The 23,600-nt window shown below is 34.2% G+C and overlaps 3 protein-coding genes across 4 annotated transcripts; 2 read left to right on the top strand and 1 right to left on the bottom strand.

Moving 5' to 3' along the window:
* Window positions 1–210: 210 nt before the first annotated feature.
* On the top strand, window positions 211–3,626 carry LOC101264343 (uncharacterized). The gene is made up of 6 exons (XM_004243539.5): window positions 211–620; window positions 1,065–1,210; window positions 1,503–1,671; window positions 2,020–2,118; window positions 2,937–3,019; window positions 3,099–3,626. Exons 1-6 carry the CDS (start codon window positions 240–242, stop codon window positions 3,229–3,231), a joined length of 1,011 nt encoding a protein of 336 aa, XP_004243587.1. The 5' UTR covers window positions 211–239; the 3' UTR covers window positions 3,232–3,626.
* A 170-nt stretch (window positions 3,627–3,796) lies between these two features.
* LOC101264646 (long chain acyl-CoA synthetase 8-like) lies at window positions 3,797–12,899 on the bottom strand. Of its 2 annotated transcripts, none has more exons than XM_004243540.5 (12): window positions 12,767–12,899; window positions 10,927–11,505; window positions 10,754–10,834; window positions 10,390–10,653; window positions 9,825–9,956; window positions 9,560–9,733; window positions 9,215–9,444; window positions 8,922–9,039; window positions 7,088–7,219; window positions 6,867–7,001; window positions 6,321–6,527; window positions 3,797–4,334 (listed from the first exon to the last, which is right to left on the bottom strand). In XM_004243540.5, exons 2-12 carry the CDS (start codon window positions 11,467–11,469, stop codon window positions 4,170–4,172), a joined length of 2,181 nt encoding a protein of 726 aa, XP_004243588.1. In that variant the 5' UTR covers window positions 11,470–11,505; window positions 12,767–12,899; the 3' UTR covers window positions 3,797–4,169. The 2 variants fall into 2 exon arrangements, with proteins under 2 accessions (XP_004243588.1, XP_010323912.1); XM_010325610.4 differs by having other exon boundaries at window positions 10,927–11,529; window positions 12,767–12,878.
* Window positions 12,900–19,780: 6,881 nt separating this feature from the next.
* On the top strand, window positions 19,781–23,401 carry LOC104648420 (uncharacterized). Its single transcript, XM_019214771.3, has 2 exons — window positions 19,781–19,990; window positions 23,276–23,401. Exons 1-2 carry the CDS (start codon window positions 19,796–19,798, stop codon window positions 23,357–23,359), a joined length of 279 nt encoding a protein of 92 aa, XP_019070316.1. The 5' UTR covers window positions 19,781–19,795; the 3' UTR covers window positions 23,360–23,401.
* Window positions 23,402–23,600: the final 199 nt, after the last annotated feature.

Below are 23,600 nucleotides of genomic sequence, written 5' to 3'. Positions count from 1 at the left end.
TATAAATTACTATGCAAAATTTAAAAACTATACGTTTTTACAAACTTTAAAAAGTTATACACAAAAAAGATTAAATGTATATGATGATAAAACCGAAAAATGAAACGAAATCATTTTCATACTACAAATTTTATACAAATTATATACCTGCTAAACGACGTCGTTTCTGGGATGAGATATTGTCCATTATCTTGGTCCTTTATTGCTGGATTTTGCTACATTTTTCTTGTAATCTCAACATGTTAGCTAATTCCAGCCTCATCTCTTCAAATTTCTCTACTTTACTATTTCTTAGAAATCAGAAAGTTGCTACTAGAATTTCATTAGCAAACTGTGACAAAATCAAGAAAAATCCACCCAAGACTCAATTTTTAAAAAACTCAATCTCACGATTTGGGGTAAAGGGTAGTCTTCTTTATGTATGTCATAGTTCGTTAAATCTTCAAAATCAACAAGACCCATCTATGGAAAAAGATTTAGCTGGTTCTACAGAGGAGAATGAGCTTGGTGGTGGAAGTAATAATGGAGACCAATGGGATTGGACGACGTCGTTTGTACTGTTTGGCTTGTGGTCTGGACTCATGTACTATGTTTTCTTCCTTGCTCCTAACCAGACCCCGGTACCATATCGTATTTTGCTTCTGAATATTCTCTTTTTATAATTTCTTTAGTTTTTTTGGCATTGTCTAGTTCCATTTTCAGTATTGTTCTGCTACTATCTTAGCTTACATAGTTGTGTTTTCTAATGTTTTACTTGAGACAAGGGTCTATTGGAACTATCATCCCTACTTTCACAAGGTAGGGATAAATAAAGCTATGAACACACCATCCTCCCCAGACCTTATTTTTGGGATTATACTGAATGAATGTGTTATTATTGTTGTTGTTCAAAGCATTTAAGAGGCAATTGCAAGCAAATAGTTCTTGAGTGTGCTCACAAGTGATTGAAATAACAAATTATGACAGAAACGCTTGTACGCCTTTAAGAACATGATGCTTATTTGCTTCTCTCTTTGAAACTCTCCACTTTGTATTGTGTTTATTCTTAGTCCTTGTGATTGCAGTTGACAGACGTGTATTTCTTAAAAAAGCTCCTTAATTTGAAAGGAGATGATGGATTCCGTATGAATGAAGTGCTAGTGGGACTTTGGTATATCATGGGTTTATGGCCATTAGTTTACAGTATGCTGCTCCTTCCTACTGCTAGAAGGTAACTTCTTGGCCACCCTTGCTTCAAGTCATTTTTCTGGCTTAAGCCACAGAATATGACAAGTCACCTCACATTCTCCTCCGAGGAGACTAAAGATCTACAACAGTTGTATAGTTCTTAATTTTTCTAGTTTGGCTCTATTTATAATTTGACATTAAGTTGCTTGGAATGATCAAGTGCTTATGTGCAATTCAAACATTCTAGAATAATACCTCGTTCAAAATTGTCCAAATTTTCTTGTTTGAACTGACAAAAGATTCAGTTATCTGATATTGAACCTTTGTTTCTGCAGTTCAAAAGGCGGCATTCCTGTTTGGCCTTTTCTTGTACTTTCATGCTTTGGTGGTGCATATGTTCTCATTCCTTATTTTGCTCTCTGGAAACCACCACCTCCACCTGTTGAAGAAACTGAGCTTCAAAGGTTACCTTTGAATTTGCTTGAATCTAAGCTAACAGCAGGGGTAAGGAATTCTTTCATTTGACAACTACGTAACTTCTCTATGTCCTTATAACTGGGATGGAGGGATATGTCTGAAATAGAGTAAGAATATCCAACCCTCGATGCGTCTCATGCCAAAGAATATGGGACTTAAATTTTGTTATATATAAGAATGTTAAGAATCTTCTTACAACCAAATCACATCGGAAGTAAGAACAAAAAGGCAAGTGAAATCTGGCAGCCTAAATGGTACTGTATTGTATGCTTTATACTCAAGAGCAGAAGGTTACGAACTTCAGAAAATGGATCTGAAGTGTTTTAAAATTGATGGTTGATGTATTTTTATCTCTCCTAACTAATGATACTTCAGATCACAATGGCTGCAGGGCTAGGGATAATATTTTATGCAGGTTTATCGAGTGGAGATGTCTGGAAGGAATTTTACCAATACTTCAGAGAAAGCAGATTCGTAAGTTTCTCCTTCAATGTGTACATACATATGATGCAACATTCTTTATCATGTTACTATAGATTTAGTAATTGTATCGATTTGGTATTGTTGGTCTTTGGAGTAATGATCAGATTATAGTGCTACCCTCAATTTCCTGCATAAACTGGTAAAGCTTGTGACATTTAAAAGAGCAATCAGTTAACTGGTCCAGAAGGCGGTTATCACACTCTACGAGAATTGCTTCAACATTTCACCAGATGTGAAAGAAATCAGTTCAGTAAAAAGTTCAACTTATACTAGAGTTCTGCTTGTTGATTTAAAATCTAAAGTTACTATTTTTTCACTCGATTTTTCTTTTCTGTGGGGATGAGGAGTGGTTGGAAAGATTGATTATAGTTCTAAGAAATATAAATCTCCCACTATTTAACAAAGGAAGTTGAATTTGGAGTCTTATCAGAAAGTGGATGGATCTTTTAGTGAGGCTTTCCCTTGTTCTCTGTCTAGTAGGTTGGTGATTCTTGTTCAAGTTTTTCACTGGAATAAAAGCAAAGATAATTGGAATGGGGAAGGATACCGTTGCAGGCAGTTAACACTGGTTAGTCGTAGGGGAGCCATTAATGCATTGGTGTGTCGATTGCTCCTTTAAGCTACTCGTGGCCCTTTTATAACTAGTGTAGACCCTATGTTAATCTTCATCTGGCTAAAAGTTGATTCGAGAATATAACTAACCCCTACTATGGCAAAAACATTTATTAGAATCTACAACTGTTTGTGTCAATTGTGCATACCTTGTATTAGACCTACATAAACCTGACATATACTTGATTTATCTGCAGGTCCATGCGACGTCGATTGATTTCAGTTTACTATCGGCATTTGCACCCTTCTGGATTTACAATGATATGACTGCTCGAAAGTGGTAAGCTCATGCTCATAGAAATGTAATTCCCAACCCTATGCAAAAAAAATTAATGAATAACACAGTTATATCTCACAAGGTATGACAAAGGATCTTGGCTTCTTCCGCTGTCGGTGATCCCTTTTTTGGGTCCAGCACTATACCTTCTCCTACGCCCATCTCTTCCAACAGTACCAGCCTTATCAAGCCCAACTTCGACTGAGGAAAAATGATACAGATTTCTTACACAAGGATTCTACTAGCATGGTACATTGAGCAAATATTACAGACTGGTGAAAACTCTGCTGTCTGTAATGTACAGTAAAGAGCACAAACAACAACAAACTGTTTTTTCAGGTTATCACCTGCTCTGTAGAGCATAGATCAGCAGTTGAAATGAAGACCATTTATGGTGGAAATTACTAACTTGTTGCTCGTCTTTTCTTCTTAATTCTATTATACTGCTATTGCTTTATATTAATTTTCACACGATGCATATAATTTCCAATTTCAAGTATACTATAATTTCATCTATAGTTGACAATTTTCACAACCCTCGTAATGGGCAAGTGTAATAACTAGAGATTCTTTCATATATCTTTATGTATACTTGGTGATTTGTGTATTAGTAATTATCATTGGTACTTTAGCTTCCTCATTTTCAGAATATCCCCACGTAATATACATTGTTCCAGGGACAAGTATTGTTGGGATATGAACAAGGAAAAGCAAGTCTAGGCGCACATTTTGTGATCTATTTGTTTAACCGATAAAACTTAACTAGAGAGGGAAAAAGAGTAATTAAGAAGTTACTCATCAAAATGATTTTAGATGGTGCTACATTAAGAAATTAATAGAGAGAAAAAGCAATCAAATAACTTTATTTACCTGTCTGAGAAATGATTAACAAACAAAGACACTGACTGTATACCTCCATATGTGAAGCTCAATAAGATGAATAACTGAAGCTGGCGAGGCGAGAACAAAATCTATTATACCTCGCTGCTTAACCAGGACAACCATATGGAAAGATGCATACAACTGCTTTAACATTGACGCAACAGCAAAAGGAGACGTGTAATTGAACTTCAACAGGACAACTTGAGATGATTAACTGGCAAGAGGCACATAAAGCTGCTAAATGAAGTGTTACTCGGCAAGGAAGTATGATTCACTGATATAACTTTTCTAACTCATTCTTGTATCGAGCCTTCAGAGGTTCCCGTTTCAATTTCAGAGCAGCAGTTACCAATCCAGACTCAGGAGTCCAAGACTCTGGTATTAACTTGATCTTGGCAGGAAGCTCAAACTTGTCCAATCTAGCAGCTTTTGCTACCTGAAAATCAGCCGTGTATATTACCAAAACTTTTCAACATTCTAGGAAAATAATATTGGCACACGAGAACAGAGGTACACTAGTTGTCGGGAGAAAAATATGATTTCATTAATTGATCAGCAGAGGAGGCTCCAATGAGAGACCTTAACTTCTTAAATGGTGTACAGCCTTGAATATTCTCTAGGAACAAGAAGGATAATTGTTCTATCAACGAGTTAAAACTTCATCTCAACCAAACAAGGGTAAGATAGTAGAAGGGTGGGTGAGGGGATATGACTGGGGAAACGAGGTCATCAACCTTATATTGAGCCTCCTGCCCTTTTCCAGCACTAAAATGGAAAAATGGAAAAAGAACACAGAAAAATTAAACCACCTTCTAACTGATTTGTCCAGCAGCAGACCATCTAAGATATAAGCATTTAACAAGCACTAGAGTTTTATTCTAAAATTCTTACACTATCCAAATACTCCAGAAAGTCAAAGGGAAACAAAATCATGAAGAAAGTTAATAGGATGGATAACTAATCTATGCAGAGAAATAAAAGCAAACAAACAGAGACTAAAAGAAAACTCAGCTAAAAGGAAAAGAACAAAAATTAAAGGGTTAATGCATAACCAAGTTCTTTGAATTTGCCCGAATATTCCACTTGGACACTCAAACTAATACAAGTTCTAATTGAACACCTCATTTCCTAGTAAAATGTTTCAATTTGATAATTTTGGTTTAAATTTTGAAATTATGTTTGTGTGTCATTTACCTCAATAATCCGTAAAACCCCAGACATTTCCTACTGGAGGTTGATGCGTATAATTAAAGGATATGACATATATTGTGTGGTTAACTTGACTACCTAATAGACAAATGAAAGCACATATAAAAGTTTTTTCAAATTCTGAACCGGAAGTGTCTAATTGGGACATTTTATTAGGAGTTGAGGTGTTTAATTGGAACATAACTAGTTCAACTGTCTAAACGGATTATCATGCAACTTTACTTTAAGAGGCTGACAATGTATTAAGCCAAAATAAACCTTTCAACAAAATTCAAGATTAATAAAAGCAAATGTGGTGTTAATGGCTGTTAGCCAGGTCAAATTGGTGTGTGAAGTGATCATGTCACGAGATTGTGGTGGATAAAAGCAACTTCTAGAAGTTAATGGCACTGCATATGGAGTCGACCACAGTGCTGCCAATAAGTGCAGCGTTGTTTGTGTATGAGAGGAAGTCGTGCAGCTAAATGGAATAGAGGTTTTAAGATGATGAGAAGAGGCATCCATACAGCTGCAACAAGACAGTCAAGGTCATTACTCGCCTACCCAGAAGAACAAAATGAAAGTCAAGTAGCTAAGAAGAGCCTTGGGCTGGGGAAGGATATGAAACAGTCCACCAGAAGGCAATTTATCATAGAGGGGAAGGCAAGGTGGACAACTGTGACAGGCTCCATGACTTTGGGGTTGATTACAGGAAGATAGTATGCAATTGAGAGGAGCTAAAGGTCGGTTGGTATTTTTCTTTCAGTTAAAAATTCTTTTCATTTTTTTCGCTTTTCTATGTTCTTGCTATTGACTTTTGCTTATTTTCTTGGATTTTCTTCCAGTTCTGCTATTCTTTTTAGCATTTACGCTCATTTGTAAAAAGGGATGCCCTGTGCACAAGGCATCCGACGTCAAAATTTTTGGTCTTTTGTGTTTCCTGTTAAATTAAGCAATTGATTTACATTACTATTCACCCCCTTTTGTCATGGAGGGATTGGGAAAGGCCTTCTATATTACACCAAAACTTGGAGGAGGAAATGTTTTCATGTTTATCTTTTACTATTTTTAACTTTGCTCAACTATGCCATCATCTTCCTTTACCCACAGTCACGGTAGCATTCATTTATCCTCTGTACCACAACCTTTAGAATAAAAGCAAGGCCACTAGTTTTGCCAAATTAATACATGGACATGATTATAAATTAATAACACTTGCTGAAAAGAAACAAACCTTTGAAAGTGATTGCTTGATCTCATTGACTGATTCTACTTTGTCACACAGTTCGGAAAAATCTTTGTGCTGGATGCCATTTTCTTGGGCCCATTTCTCAAGCACCGGGCGTGAAGGGACAACTAAAGCTACACAATAATTATGGAAGGGGTCTGCGTACACCATGATGCTCTCCACGTAATTGCTTGATAGAAGTGCTGCCTCAACCTGTGCATTGAGCATCAATTTACCAAGTTATTTCCCAAAGTCAAGCCTAAGTATGAAAAATAGATAGGATAAAACAGGAAGAAAATAAAAAATCATATAAGAGCCCAAAATAACAGAAAAAGAAAAGCCCCTGTAATATGATATAAAAATGTTTATCACCACTTTGTAAGGGCTTCATGACCAAAACAAAAGTGACCAAATTTCTAAATCGAGGTGAATCTACAAGGTGTAGTTCATACTTTTTCTTAAGTGGTTATACTAGCAAATGGTCAATCTACTAGGATTAGTTATACTGCTAGGTAAAACATCAGATTCCAGGTAAGAAAGAAATTGTGATACCTTTCCAAGTGAGATATACTCCCCGTGCTGAAGCTTAACAATATCCTTCTTTCTATCAATAATTTCAATGCACCCATCAGGATGAAACCTTCCAATGTCACCAGTGTAGAACCAGCGCATGCCTGTCTCATCAACCTATCAGAGATAATAGCAGAATAAATTATTGTCAATATACAAAATTCCTCGTTTTGCAAGAGCTAAAGCTCATAAGACAGCACTACCTTATAAACCTCATTAGTTTTTTCCTCATTGTTGAAGTAACCAGCAGTTATGCTGCATCCACCAACAACTACTTCTCCCCGAGGCATAGGCTTATCAACTATTCTGTAACCTCCTTCTTCCCAAGTAATAAGCTGCATGGTTTGACACAAGGCTTTGAGTAAGAACCCGCATTCACTACCACAAAACCATGAAACTCAGGATTTAGCAAGTTAACCAGTGTCAAAGAAGAAAAGAAAGAAACAGGAACAGCCACTATCATTTCCTCTTGTTGTACTGTTTAATTGAACCTAGGTGAAGTCTCCAGATAAGAAAATATGCAGTCTGTCTACATTTGAAATTTGACAATTATTTAAAGGAAAAACTCCAGAGGAACTCATGAAAATAATAACTGATCTCATAAACTGTAACGGTGAAAGGACAAAAATTCAACATCAGATCAAATAGGCATTGAAGTATATGCCTTTAAACAGTCTAACAAGTCAAGATATTATTTGATTTTTGTATAAGAATATGCCTGAATCCCAAATAAGTTGGGGTCCGTGCCTTTGTAGAACAGTAACCAAAAATATCAAAGTAATGGTTGAGAAGTTAGGTTGATGGATTTTAAATCTAATTTAATTGTGAAGTTTGTGAAAGTAGTATCAATAACATTTATTAGTGAAATCCGATCAGTGGTTTTGGACAGTTCAAAATAAGAAGACTGTCATATACATTAGAACAGGACAACAAATAGTAAATAGATAATTTATTCAGTATCATGTGAGTTAGTCGTACGTCTCAGGAAAGATGGCAGTATGTTGAAGGCACTGAAGGTAGCCGAGGAAAATGATCTGAAGGCAATGAAATTAATTCATTTCAAAATTTCCGATAAAGGGACTGGGGAAAAGGATTTTGGAGTAAGTGGTTGAAAGGACGGCTCTATGCAGAGTTGACAATTGGGACCACTAAAGTGGAAGATGTGTGGTGGTGCATACTGCCCTGGTGGAGAGATTTATAGAAACATGAATAATTTGGTGTATGAGAGGCTGCAACTGAAATGTCCTATTTAGTTTCTCTGATTTTCCCCTATTGTCTTGCCTTTTCCTTGTTGGGATTTGATGTTCCTCAGAGAAACCATAAGTTGTGAAAGAAGAAAATTTAAAAAGGAGGTTGATAAACAGAATATTTTCCTGCACATCTTTGATACATTAACTTCACTGCATGGATTATCTGCAGTCCCGTGTTTATTGTTTATCCTTTCCTCAGACCATTGATAACTTCTAAATTTAGAATAAATGGATATGTACGTTGCCCAAAACCTTGACAAAGATTGATGAAATTATCCTCACATTCTCATGGCATACAACAGAAGATGATTAATAAACAGAAATATCTTCCTGCACATCTCTGATCCATTAACTTTAGTGCATGGATTATTTGCAGTTACGTGTTTAATTTTTCTCTTTTCCACAGACAACAGATAACTTCTTGATTTAGAATTGAAGGACGTGAACATTGCCCAAAACCTTGACAAAGATTGATGAAATTATCCTCACATTCCCATGGCATACAACAGAAGATGATATTAGCAAGATCAAAAGTACAGTTTCTACAAAAACCTTGGGAAATCATAGTATTGTCGAAAATATAAAGGGAATGGAAAGGTAGAAACTGACAGACAAAGTTGATGTGAAATATTCAACTTTTGTAAAGACTTCCCAAGTTTATATCTATTCAGAACAACTAGCTAATATAGTTTCATAAATGAATTATCGCAGTTGATATAAACACTTTATCCAAACCAGGCTATCCATTTCTCAAATGTTACCTTTTGTTACCACAAAGTGACCATACCTTTATGTAGCAACAAGGAAGAGGTGGACCAACACGCCCGACAGAAGGATCATCCCACTCAGAAAAAGCAGCTCCAGCAAATGTCTCTGTCAAACCATACCCTTGACCAATTGGAGCTCTACAGCAAGTTGTCACAAAAATATTTACATCAAATATTGTATTTGTCAAATTTGAAGCTTAACCATAAGCAGGCCATACTAGGAGCAGATATTGAAAAAAAAAGAAACCAAATTTATCTTCATTAGGAATAAACAGATTGGATAAAGACCATCAACAGGAGTGAGAAGAATTACCCCATACAAATGTTGATAAATCTTTGAGTATCCCCTGATAGAGGAGCACCACCGCAAAGCATGAAACGGATATCTCCTCCAAGCACAGCCCTCACCTTTTTGAATATAATGATATCCCACAATTGTTTCTCTAGACCCCAAGCTCCAAACCAGCTACCTTCCATAGCAGCCAATCGACGGTTAAAGGCGATGTGGAAAAGTTTCTTGGCAGAACCTGCCTTCTCCTCAACCTAGCGTCACGAAAGATATAAACAACAGTTAGTCCCATTGAATCTTTTGGAGTCTTGTTCTCAAACTAAGTATGCTCTTCCCATTGGGATCTTAAAACTGAAATGTCTGTGGAACCTTCTTCATAACACCATCCCGAACACGATCTAGAATGGCTGGAACTGCAGCCATTAAAGTAGGTTTTAAAACTGTAGCATCTCCCTTGGTCCCCTTCATGACTTTGTTAGATGTGTCCGTCAATGTGAGGGCTGAGCCATAACCAATACAAGCACCTGCAGTCAGCATTACAGTCTGCAAAACCACAATCACTTAGAACTAGAATAATCATTCGCTAGGTAAAATACGAATGAAACAAATAAAAGTTACTCTCCTAAGTTGTTACCTCAGCAGCCAACTCAAAAACGTGAGCTAAAGGAAGGTAAGCCAAATAGACATCACTGGTTCCAAGTTTTGGAATCACAGTCATCACAGCAGCTGCAGTGGCTACAATGTTGCCATGAGTTATCATAACACCCTATAGAACATAGACAAAAGAAATTAATGACGAGTTAGAGCAGTACTCCTATCCCAATAGATATATAGGAATAAATACACAATTATTCAGTTGGTTTAAACCAAAAGAACAAGCATCACTGAAGGATACGCTGTGTGTTTAAGTGGCACTATGCCAAAGCTGAAATGCTCATTTTTCTTTCTTTTTGTATCTTGGAATGACATCTCATGCTGGATAACTTTTTTGAATTTACAAATTATCAATGCTCTGATAACCAAATCTTAATGCATTCGACAATTCCAAGTGGCATCAGCTTCAGGTAGCATAACCCTTAATAACCAAGAAGTGTGGGCCACTTGGGAAGCTATAGTATATGAGAAATACCATGGTTATAATTTTATATTGGATTCCAGTACATCAAGAGAAATCGATCAATAGAAAGTAGGGTTCAAACCTTAGGCAAGCCTGTACTGCCACTTGTATACATGATCACAGCAATATCTTCTTTGACAGGCAATCTTGCCTGAATAGGACTATTTCTACCCAGCTTTTCAACTTCTGAGAAAGACGACACCCTCCAGCTGTCAATATTTGTGGAATCTGTTGCCGTCTCGTCATCCTCGAAATAGATGACATTCTTGATGGTTTTCAGGCTCGAACTAACAGAAGCCACTTTTTTCAGTTGCTTGGCATCACATATTAATGTAGATACTTGAGTCTGTCAATGGTCAAGAGTGAATTAATTCATTGCATCATATGATGTCTCAAATAGCAAAGAAAAAATGCATACATAAGAGCAAATACTAAAACTGACTCACCTCATTGAGTGAATAGATAAGTGCATCATCACCCAAAGAAGCATAAATGGTAACAACGGTAATATTCTGCCGGAAACATCCCTGAATACAATAATTTCATCATGCTAACTGTTGTATCTCACAATAATTAGCAACACAGATTAAGGAACTGTTTTAGTATATAGCTTGAATACCTGAAAGGCAATGAGCCACTCCGCACGAGATTCTGCGAAGATAGCAGCACGAGTGTCCACATCATGACCCAAACTAATAAGACCAGAGGCAAAGTTGCAAGTGCGATCAAATACTTGTCCATAAGACTCCCACTGATACTCCCCCAAGTGAAGTTTCTCAAACTTCCTTCCATCACTTGCAGTAACAAAGTCCCTGCTAACTAGCTTTCTAGATCCAAGACAGCGATAAGAGGAATGTTTTTTACAAGACTGCTCAAATAGAGCTGCTACAGTTGTAGCCCCTTCCCAGGGAACTTCAACTAATCTGGCTGATTTAGCATTGCGCATTGCAAGACCTGGCTCACCGCCAACTTGAACCGGAACACCTCTTTGTTTTGCCTTCTTCTTCCCCATAAGTAATATGGAGAGGAATGTTGGTATAATAATGGCAATAAAAAATGCACCAGCAATCCCAGATGACCCATAATTTTTGGAAATATAATCATAGCTGGCCAGTCTCTTCAGTATACTCATATATGGATTACTTCCCTCGGAATCTTCCATCTTATATATCGCACAATTTTATGTTTCTGCAATGACCTATTAAAAAGAACAAGCAGATACCTAACGTATTATACATAGATCAGTAACATTGACTTTAATCTGAATACAACGGTACATCATAGGATATGTAAACACGGCATCCAGCCAACAAAAGAGCAAAATGGCCTGCCCCTGGACCTAAGCTCAGAAATGGAATTTATATGACATCCTTTGCCCTAGAGTATACATCAAAGGAATGGCCAAAGACTTGAACACGTAGATGCTAGAAAAAAGTCGCATATTATATAATCAGCAGGAGTACTAGAAATGCAAAAATGTAGATTCACAAATTCAGGGAACTCCAAAAATATTGGCCCAAAACTTAGTGTCACTACACAGAATCCTCACCCTCTAACTCATTAATCTTAACCCTCTGGATGTCATTAGCTACAAATCATGTACATGCTACACTTTTCAGTTTCTAGGAAACAACAAAGACAGGTTTGAAGATGAGAAGTCCAAACACCATTGCCTGCCTGAATTCAACCACCCAGTACACTGAATAGTCCCTCAAACTTCTGCACTATCCCTGAATATTTCACCATTAAGAATCCCAAAAATACTACGTAGTCAAACGAAAAATAAATCACAGGGGAATATTGAAGTTTTCTCAATTCTAACCCAGTAACATGAAGAACAAAACACCTGAACATGGTAGCATTATACACAGAAAAATATGAAGATCTTTTTTTACTTTACTAGATCATGTAACAGTTCAATACAAAGAAAAATTGTCTAATACTGTACTCCATAAGCAAGACTAGCCGACATGATAATCTCTAGAATATCCATGTATACAACTTAAATCCACTCAAACAAAAAAGGAACAAGAAACAGATCATTACTTGTGAAATTAAACATCTCAAAAGCTCCAGGTGCAGACATCAATTCACTAAAATGAGCATAATCACTAAATTGCAAAGCTCAAAATCAGCATATTAGAAAACAAATACAAATACAAAGAAATCGTCTAATACTGTAAAAAAAAAACTTTACACAGTCCGTGTATAAAACTTAAATCCAATCACACATATACAAAAAAGGCACAAGAAACAAATTATCACTACTTGTGAAAATAAGCAGTTCAAAAGTTGCAGACGCAGAAATCAATACACTAAAACGATCATAATCACCAAATTGCAGAGCTCAAAATCAGTATATTATTGGAAAACGGAATACACATACATACGTGCGATCTAGATCAAAGCTATCAATTCATCGTTGAAGATACTGAAATTGAAATTGACGGAGAGATTACCTTTGCCTTAAGGGAAGGTTATCGATGAAGAATGTTCACTTTCCCGCTCTGTAATGGTGCTGGGAAAGTTTACGAGTAACTTTACAGAAAAAGATAAAAAAAAATTCAGCATTGAATTTTATATATGCTGTAGATTGCAACTTGAAGAAACTGTTTCCAGTATTTGCTGTATAAGGCCCCCATAAGTTTTCTCTACTTACAAATTCAACCCCATAACAATGAATATTGTTCAACCATTTTGGATGTACTATTTAATTTTTTTGACTCTCTCATTACGTCAAATTATATCACATTTTTTCAAACCTAAAGAGTATTTATTTGTGACGAAATGCATGAATCATGTTGGAAAATAGAAACATTTGATAAACATGAACACAAACGAAATCTTGAATTGCGTATAGAAAGAAAACGAACCATTTCTATTTTCGGAGCTGAGGTATATGAAGAATGATTTTTTAGTCAAATAAAATATATTTTAGTAAGTGGAAACACTTTTTTTAAAATAATTATGATAATAAGTGTCATTACGAGTTTATTTTTTTAGAAAAAACCACAATTTTTTATTAGAATGTGAAGCTGTCAATAGTTATTCTCTGATGATTGACTTTAGTCATTCTTTTCATCTCGCTTGTTGCTCACTAAAATTCAAAAACGTTTTGCTCTACACAGTTTTAAATTCGCCGCGCCCTATATTCTTCCCGATTCATTGCCTTACTTATTTTTAGATAATCCCAAAAGATGATAGTTTTTTTATCTATCATTTTGTAACAATATAACTTTAAATTTTCTAAATATAAGATAACCACGTAATCATAATTATGATTTATTTTAGATTAGCACAAGTTTTTAATCATTTTGAAATTGTATATACTTAATCAAGCATCTTCACATATATCGAGACAAAAAAATAATTAATTTAATATAAAATTTTAATTTTAAATTTGTGTCAAAATAAAATAAATTACAATTCAATTGATAGCTGAAAGAGGAAAGTGTAATTAGGGAAAGTATGTGGTGTAATGTTCATTTAAGGATAGTTAGAGGGCAATTAGCGCAAAAGTTTTTGCTTTCGTAAAGCAAATCTTTGACAAGAAAACATAGTGCTTTTATTTTAGAAGAATAATTCTTTCATAAACTATTAGTATAAATTATATTTTTTAAAAAAATAAAAGAGAATCTTTGAATAAAGTGAGAGAGGCTTTGAATTTAATAGAGTTAAATTAGAAATTCATGTCAATTTATTACTATTAATTATTAATAAAAATAATTATAAAAATAAAGGAGAACCTTTGATTAAAGTGAGAAAGTAACGTGAGAGAACCTCAAATTTAATGAAGTAAACTTGGAAATTGTGTCAATTTAACTGATATTTATATTTCAAAATACTTATTCCTATTAGTAATACTCGTCATTTTAAAAATTCAAAACAAAATTTATTACTATCTTTCATTTTATTTTTAATAATAATAATTTTCTTTAATTAAAAACAAATTAATTATAACTCATAAATATTAAATATTCTATCTTATAATATAAATAAGAAAACATAACTAAAAATCCTCCTTATTAATATCATTAATCCGAAGACATGTAAAAGAAAATGCAACAAACATTTTTAGACAAAATACCTATAAACTCAGAGGCAAAGCTATAATTATAGATTTATGTCTTTAGACAATTGAAAAGTTAAAAATTAAATTGTTGGTTAATATACTATTTTCTTCTTACTGAATTTAATTAAATCCGTACTATTTGAACTGACTTAAAAAATGAGTAACTTTTAAGTTAAAAATAAAAAGTCAAATTTAAAATGACTTTTAAGTTATTTTTTATGTTATTATTTTTTATATTTATTAGTTATTTTTAAAAATAATTGAATTTATTTTGAGCAAATAAGTTGGTGCACATGGCCCTTCATTATGTCATTTTGGCACACACCTCTATTGTCTGTTATAGGAATTAATATAAGCGCAGTTTGAATTTGTCATTTTAGGTTCCTCATCTAGAAGATAAGCTTCTCTCTCTTTGAATTATTCGTCTCCTTTGAAAAAACGAAAAAATTAGACACAAGTATCTAGTGCTAATACGAATTTAATATCTATTTTTTTTTGTTTTATTTTAAATTATATGAATAAAATTTAAATAATTAATAAAATTTTAATTTTTAAATTGTTATATAATTTATATTCGTGATGAATTAAAAATTAATAAAATATATAGATAGGCATTTATTTTTATTTTTATTTTTAATCGAGTACTTCAATCTCAAAATGATTCTTTTCTTAATGAGTTTTTCATTTACAATTTCTAATTTTAAAGAAAAAAATTTAAAAGCAAAAGAATGATATCAACAAATTATCTTCAATTAATTTCTTGAAAGAATGTATCAACAATTAATTATTTTTTAAAAAAATAATAAAAATTCATTAACTCATGCACATCATAATTAGCAGAACTAAATTGGTAAATTTATTTTGTCAATCATTGTTTTTTTAATAGAAAAGAATTAAAATTATCTTTGAACTATTTAAAATAGCTCACGTATACTCTTAGTTTATGTTATCAAAATCAAAGGTGAAACCAGAATTTTAGGCTTATGGGTTCTAAATTATAAAAAGGACAATGATTTTAACCTAAAGATGAATACATATGCAAGTATTTAATTCACTAAAAAAAAGACTATTTGAATCTTAAAAATCACAACTTATGTTAAGGAGATGTTAGTCCTATTTGAAAACATTATCTTAAATATTCTTATTGTAAAACATAATTTAATAACATGAAGATCTGAGTAATTTAATTTAAAAAAATTAAAATATCATTTATAAAATGTAAATAATTTTTAATGTAAAATTCTCAACACTTTTACCATAATCTTCAATATTTTTATAAGTGGGATTAAAATTATTAAATTCACCATTAAAATTTTAGCACCTAAAACATATATTTTATCACATTTATTATCACCTAGATTTGAAAAGCAAACAACATTTATTTTAACATAATCAATTATCAATTTGCGGAATAAACGAGAATTAAAAATTAAAATTCTAATTTTGAATAAATAATTATATAGGATAAAGCAAACAAATAAGGAAAAAAATGAAAAAAGAAGTGACACGAGTACAAAATACATATCAGAGGGCAGAGATCGGATAACAATTAAATCAAAAATAAAAGTTAAAACCTAACATTTGAAAATAAATTTTGCTGAAAAGTTTTTAATTCAGAGTAGGACACAAGTGATAACCACTATTTTTTTATTTTTTCTTTTAATGAATTTTCTTATTTGTATAAAATATTTTAATCATTAAGATAGAACTATTTTTCCATTTTTTCTTTTAAGGGATTTCTTATTTGTATAAAATATTTTAATCTTTAAGATAGAAAAATTAATTTAAAAAACAAAGTGTCCTGTGCCCACATCAAGGTTCGAACCCACGGCAAAAGGAAATTGTTGGGTGCACAAGAACCACTAGGCCATCCGCTGCAATTTGATTGTGAGTTTGCAGGAAATATATCTATTTTTTATTTCATATTTCAACATGAGGGCGAAAAAGTCAATTGTTTGGTTCGAACTCCCTTTTGATACAGTAGCTCCGCCCCTAATTAAAACTACCCTTGTTGGACCACAAAGACCTTAAAATGATATTTTTACCATATGTGCTGACATGACCTTCCAGTAGGCAGTCCAACATGGCAAATATTTTATTCATGTCATGCAAGTAAGGTAAAAAAGTGCACTTTCTATTAACTTTTATTTGTCATGTCGTGCTTTTTGAAAGCTATTTTGGCTATTTCTTAAAGGAAAAGGGTCAAAAATATCTCAACTTTGATTTATTGTTTAAAAAAATAATGGAGGAAATGGTGACCAATGGAATTGGACGACGTCGTTTGTATTGTTTGGTTTGTGGTCTGGACTCATGTACTATGTTTTCTTCTTTGCTCCTAACCAGACCCCGGTAACATATCATAATTTTGCTTCTGAATATTCTCTTTTTATGGTTTCTTCCAGCTTAAAGTCATCTTCTTTAGTTTTTTGGCATTGTCTAGTTCCATTTTCAGTATTGTTATGCTACTATCTTAGTTTACGTAGTTATTTTTTCTAATGTTTTATTTGAGCCGATGGTCTATTGGAACTATTATCCCTACTTTCACAAGGTAGGAATAAAGCTATGAACACACTATCCTCCCCAGACCTCATTTTTGGGATTATACTGAATGAATGTGTTATTATGGATTGTGGTTCAAAGCATTTAAGAGGCAATTGCAAGCAAATAGTTCTTGAGTGTGCTCACAAGTGATTGAAATAACAAATTATGACAGAAACGCTTGTACGCCTTTAAGAACATGATGCTTATTTGCTTCTCTCTTTGAAACTCTCCACTTTGTATTGTGTTTATTCTTAGTCCTTGTGATTGCAGTTGACAGACTTGTATTTCTTAAAAAAGCTCCTTAATTTGAACGGAGATGATGGATTCCGTATGAATGAAGTGCTAGTGGGACTTTAGTATATCATGGGTTTATGGCCATTAGTTTACAGTATGCTGCTCCTTCCTACCGCTAGAAGGTAACTTCTTGGCCACCCTTGCTTCAAGTCATTTTTCTGGCTTGTCATCAATACTAAGCCACAGAATGCCCAAGCGCCAAAAATCGTAGAGAAAAGCCAACAAGAATAAGACAGCACCCACTGCAGCCCGTTCCTTCCTCACGCCTGAAATACAGAATCAAGATTCAGAACATCTTTGAAGAGACGTGATTGAGATGGTACAATCTAAGATTCATTAAGTGTAAGCAAATCGTTTTAATGGTTAAAAAGTATGCAACTTGTGTTCATGAGAGAGAGAATGCTGGAACAGCATTGGAGTACTAAAATCAAACTGCTCTATGGTTCCATTCAAAACTTTGTCCTAATTATACATGGTTATTATATTATTATTATTTGGGCTCTTACTGGAGATTTAGTCATTTAGGAGTAGTCAATTGATTTACAATGAAGTTGCATAAAAGGGCAATGATGTGCCATCAGTACAACAATATACAACAACAGTAAACAACAACTCATTCTCTCAATCAATGTAGGACACTCACTTAAATCCCCCTCCCTCCTGCACACTCAAGGTTGGACAAGTGCGGACAACAAAAAAACAAAATGGTGGCCCAACATTGGATATCCAAAAATTGGAAAGTAGCATATTAAGAAAATGAACTTTGGGTCTAACTCAACGGTACAAGCTAACTTATAAGGTGAGAATTACCCTACACCACGAAGTTAATTCTATTGAAGTGCATAAAATGCTAAAATTGTAAGCTAGCCTTAGTAACCCATAACCAGATCAAGTCTTCACCCATTCCAAAATAAGCAGCTTTCTGAATTCATAGCTCATAAATTAATCCACATGGTAAAAAAAATTTCCTTCTACTTCAAAAGCATGATACAAATTAGTACTTTCAACAAAGTACATATAAGGTGATGAAGCAACTAGCAAGCATACAGAAGGACACTATCTACTTAATCTTTTTTAAAGTAACCACCATGAAACTTCCATGTGCATGAGAAAGTATAGCCAAGGTTGCAGGTAAGAATTACGCTTAGACGGGGAAATTGGGCAAATAAAACCCATGTAGTGATTCTTGTAAATACTATCCTGATATTTCCACAAAGCACATCCATCTAAATTGTATATTAGATCAGCATGGGAGCAACTGCATACTATCCTAGTAATAGGCTTAGACCTTCTTCATTCCAAAGGGAAAGAAAAGATCACATTTTTGTGCCTAGAAGCATCTTGGGACTAAAATGGCAGCACAGAAAGCAGCTTCGTCTGATTCTCATCAACAGCAAGAACAAAAAAATAAAAATAGAAGTATAGATAGGTTAAAAAGAACAGAAAAAAAGAGGAAAAACCAGATTCAATAAAGGCGCATAAAGGTGAAAACTGAAGTTTTAATTGAGCATGATCATAATTAAAGCAACTTACCACTGTTGCAAAGCATCAGGTAGCAATGATAGTAGGGCAGCATGAAGACTAGTAACAGAATCAAACAAAATAAATCCACCTTCCAATTCATCTATCTTGCCCTACAATTTACAGAAAATGGTTAATCAATTATACAACTTATAAAGACCTAAAAGATAGCACAAAGCTAGTAAAACTGACTTAAGATAGTGTTCCCTCCAAAAATAACCTACTGACTAACTCATATAAAACTTCTCTCTCTCAAACAATTCATACTAATATAAGAAATACTACTTCATATAAATAGTAAAATGGCATGACGTGTTTTCAACTAATTATTCCATTTTTCTTGACAAAACTATTACTTCAAACATTCTATGACCAAAGTGAATACAGTAATGTGGTTAAACATTTTATTCTTAAAATACATGTCCGTCAAAACAGGTGATCATTCAATGAAATGAAGGGCGTATGATGTAATCTACTACATTCATACATGGAACTGTTTTCTAATAGGTCATACATGGAACTAGTATTGAGGACATAGCGTTTGCACAAAAATGTTATGTGTCACCAAAAAAAATGTCAATGTGATAATTCAAGCTTTAGAAAAACATTTGCTACTCTTACATGTAAAACAATAAAGATCTTGAGTTGAAAACAAACAATGCGAGAGGGGTGAAAGACATGATTTTTAGAAATAATAGTTTACTATAGGACTTTTTTCGAGTTGAATGTTCTACCATATAGCTTAAGAATATATTTCGAAACTTTATCTCCCACCTTCCAACACAACTGACCATCAACATTCATAGCTCACATTCGTCTCTTGTTACTGGGGCACCATACAATCTATCTTGACTTTGTAGAAGAGTGTTGAAGTCTCCCCATACAAGCCAAGGTTTATTGCATTGAGTCGTTACTTTTAAAAGTTTATTCTACAGGTAGGGATGTGTTAGACTTGGGGTGAACACTAAGATATTTTCAATTCTTTGGTGTAGTAAACTTGCTTGTATGTTTTACAATCTATAAATCAACTGAGTAGCTTATAAGTTACAATTGTGTTTGCATGCAGTATGATGACTCAAAGTCGCAAGATATGATTGAGCGAAAAATAATGAATGCGCCTGCTGGTCAAGGAACAGTTAGGATGCTTACCCGCGAGGAATGGGAATCAGTTCAGGAAGTGCGACCAAGAACTCCGTTTGAATCTAAACTAGCTCGTCCAAATGCAAAGCTTAGGACAGGGGAGCCTTTGAAGATGGTAAATGCATACTTCTTTAACCTTTCATTTATCTGGTGATAGGTATTTTTCCTGCTAACATTCTAGAGAACAAACAAAATGGGTTAGAAAGCTTCCTATAGATGTAAGACATTCAGGCTACTAGTGGGAATGCTTTTTAGCAGAATATCAATAATGACAAATGATGTTGTAGGGTCTAGAGGTTTATCGGTATGGTCACATTGTTTGCCTGTTGGTCTAGAACTAGGCATGCCAACCTTAGTGCAAAATTAAGGTGGTGTTAGATAGCTAGTCAAGTTTCTATACTAGTGATATTTTACTTTTCGAATGGGTTAGATGCAAGATCTTTTGTTTTTCACCTAAAGTAAGTGTATATTGTATTAATTATCGGAAAGTAGTTAATACATATTTTCTCTTCTCTTAATTCCTCACATGCTATCAGAATCTTGTATGATCTTAGTAGAATCTAAAACCCTCATTCCGATGGGCATTACTCTTATTTACCGTGCCCGTTTCGTAATATCATGGCTAATGTCAGTGATTATTGTGATTGCACCGGGCCTAATCTTGGTGATCGTTACGTAGCATCGAGCGTGTTTCTAGAAACCTTTTCAGTGACACCTCACATTTTTTTCCGTGGCTTTTTTGGTGGAGCTGCACATCTTTCCAGCAACACCACACGCCTTTTTGGTGACCGTTCCTGCAGTTACCTGCATTTATTTTCTTCAGGAGTTATTCTGGCAGCACGAGTGTTTGTCCACTATTCCTGCAACTACAATGACGATCTCCTGGCAGTCAAAACTAATCTTTTCCCATGACTTTTTGGGTGATGTACAACAAATTTAATCCATTTCTCTTTTTTTCATTAGCTGCAAACCTATCATTTAAGTTATTGTTTCAAGAAAATGAAATCTTATGAGATCTAGCACTTTTTGGTATAAGTTGGTCCATGCCCCTTTAATATCAGAGATGCCTACACTAGTTGGAGCTCTATGGAAGTTAGAAAATCTATCGGAAAAATCTAGATCATGATTCATGACCCCAACTTGTATTTTTTGGGTTATTTGGAATGAAAGAAACAGTAGATATTTTGATGGAGTTTTAATTCCAATTTGTAAGCTTAAGGCTAGTCCTTTGGTTAACTTTTTTAGTTGGGCCAACATTTCCCCTGTAAATAACTTAGATTATTACCTGGATTTTGTCAGCTCTTTAGCTTTGTAAGGGGTCGTTTGGTGGGAAGGATAATATCAAATAGTCTTGGGATTAAATTATAGTATCACTTAATTTGTTGTTTAGTTGGCAAGTCCGAAATAACTTATTCCGGGATTAAAAATTAGTACCCGGATAAGTTATCCCTCCCTTTGGGTGGTATAGTAATCCCAGATAAAATAAGTAAATGACAAAAATGTCTCTTTCAATCCTTTTATTACATCACTTTGCAATAAACCAAACTCTCAATAAAAAATAATCCCATTATAACTTGAATTCAAACCAAACGACCCCTAAGTTCTTTGTTCTTACTGAGCTGACAGATCCCCCACCTTTTGTATCCTTACTTCTACTAGATGCCTTAATGAAATCTCACTTCATAAAAAATAAAAAAATAAAATCAAATCTTGTGACTCGTTGGAGTGTAATCCACTCATTGGAGTCAAGGGAAGATAGAGTTTGCGCAGACCTTATCCCTACCTAAGAGGTAGTGTGGTTGCATCCAATAGACCCTTGGCTCAATGAACAACCGTCCAAGCAATCCAAAAAAAGAAGTAATGGAAGTACAAATAGTAGCAGAATCAAAGGACAAGAAATTATAGAAGCAATATATGACTACTAACTAGTATGGACGGATATTTAGACGACACACTCTATTATAAGATTCTTGTTTCACTTTATGTTTTAATCCGATAGTCGCCCCTATATTCCTGTTAGTTGTATACCTTCCATTTATCATTTGCACTACCTTGCAGGATCCTATCAGTATTTCTCCTCCATCTCCTTCAGCAAACAGCTTACTCTTGACTAGTCATAGTCGTTACTGACGCAACATTTTCAATGGTTCATGCCTGCACCAAATCCTTAATTTATCGCGGTATTTGCTCCCTCCCGATATTTCCTAGTGGCTTCTCAATTTTACTCCAACCCATCTAGACCTTATCCGTGTTTGTCGTAACCCCATTATTCCTTTCTGTTTCCCTATTATCTGCTTCTACCAGTGAATTTAGAGGTGAAGCCCTTTGTCACTGTTATTGTGAATATGGACTTACATTGATATTTATGACAAGGTGAAAATCTGAAACCACGTTAGTGCTTTTGGTCTCTTGCTAATTGTAATAGAGCTATCATACGGTTTTAGCATAGATAAATCCGAGGGATCCAGATAAAATTTTAACTAAATCCTCAAGTTCTCGTGTAGTTTCTAGTTGGTACGAGGAGAGGTAGAGTTAGATCGAAGATGTATTGGGGACAGGTGATTAGACAGAACATGACACGGCTTCAGGTTACCAAAGACATGACCTTAGGTAGGAGGGTGTGGAGGCAGTGGTGTACGAAGAATTTTTCTAAGTGTCACCATTTAAGGGACAAGAATGGCTCAAGAGGAAAATCAATGAAGCTTTTGCTTTAGACCTCTTGAAATTTGAGGCCCCATAGATAGTGAACTTTATGAAATAACATTTTAGTGAAAATTAGTGATAATTGAAATTAACGGAAACGATAATTGATAAAAATTCTCATATTTTCATAAAGAAGGATTGATTATCAACAAATTTGTGTCAAAAATGGCTAAACATGTGTAAAAAATGTACTTTGTGCTATTCAACGAATAAGAAGCCTAAAGATAATTACTTTGACAAATATTATTTCAAAATTGGGTAATTTTCAACAATCATCCACACGTAGTATCATGCATTTAACATGAAATCAAGCACAGTCAAGTTTGAACTTATTCAAAATTGAACTTCTTGGTATTTGACATCCCATTTCCTTCGAAAGAGGAAAAAACAAAAATTGGAGTTGTTGGTATTTGCATTGCATTACTTGGGTGCCAAGGGCATGTCTTAGTGTCAACAAAGTAGTTGACAACCATGAGGTCTCAAGTTTAAATCCTAGTAGAGGCAAAAATAACACTAGGTGGTTTCTTCACATTTGTCCAACCCTTGGTGGATAGAATTACCCGTCACTTGTGTTCCTGAGATCATCGTGTTTTAGTTATCTTATAAAGTGGTAATGTACCATTTATGCTTTCTTGTTCCCTCAATAATCTTCCTGGTTCAGCTGCATGAATGACTATGTTGTTTCATTTGATTGCAGGAAGATGTCAAGGATTGGACAATAGATGTTATAACTGACGCACTAACACGAGCTGAAGAATGTGCTATACGAGGATCGAACTAAGCTTTTAAGTCGATAACAATTGCTTCTTATGTGCTCTTCAATTACAACGTACTATCAAAAGTGGAGAAATGTTGTTTTTCTCACTATCCACCAATGTCCAAATTTATGCTTACCAGTATTTACTGTGAATTAAAGTGTGTGTATATATACTTTAATTCACAAACATAATATTTTCATTGAAATTAGAGGCTGTATGGACTGAATTTTTTTCAATAAAAGAAAGAGAATTTTTATGGTAAAC

This window comes from Solanum lycopersicum, chromosome 7, assembly GCF_036512215.1.
Source record: "Solanum lycopersicum chromosome 7, SLM_r2.1".
Taxonomy (NCBI): domain Eukaryota; kingdom Viridiplantae; phylum Streptophyta; class Magnoliopsida; order Solanales; family Solanaceae; genus Solanum; species Solanum lycopersicum.
This window is presented reverse-complemented; position numbering and strand designations above follow the sequence as displayed.

Excerpts from the sequence above, each read along its gene's own strand:
- LOC101264343 (XM_004243539.5), top strand. The coding sequence starts at position 240 with ATGTTAGCTAATTCCAGCCTCATCTCTTCAAATTTCTCTACTTTACTA. Across the intron at positions 1,672-2,019 it reads AATCTAAGCTAACAGCAGGG|ATCACAATGGCTGCAGGGCT; the intron begins GTAAGGAATTCT and ends ATGATACTTCAG. Across the intron at positions 2,119-2,936 it reads ACTTCAGAGAAAGCAGATTC|GTCCATGCGACGTCGATTGA; the intron begins GTAAGTTTCTCC and ends ATTTATCTGCAG.
- LOC101264646 (XM_004243540.5), bottom strand. The coding sequence starts at position 11,469 with ATGGAAGATTCCGAGGGAAGTAATCCATATATGAGTATACTGAAGAGA. Across the intron at positions 10,654-10,753 it reads TTATCTATTCACTCAATGAG|ACTCAAGTATCTACATTAAT; the intron begins GTGAGTCAGTTT and ends GACCATTGACAG. Across the intron at positions 9,445-9,559 it reads GGGATGGTGTTATGAAGAAG|GTTGAGGAGAAGGCAGGTTC; the intron begins GTTCCACAGACA and ends TCGTGACGCTAG.
- LOC104648420 (XM_019214771.3), top strand. The coding sequence starts at position 19,796 with ATGCAGTATGATGACTCAAAGTCGCAAGATATGATTGAGCGAAAAATA. Across the intron at positions 19,991-23,275 it reads CAGGGGAGCCTTTGAAGATG|GAAGATGTCAAGGATTGGAC; the intron begins GTAAATGCATAC and ends ATTTGATTGCAG.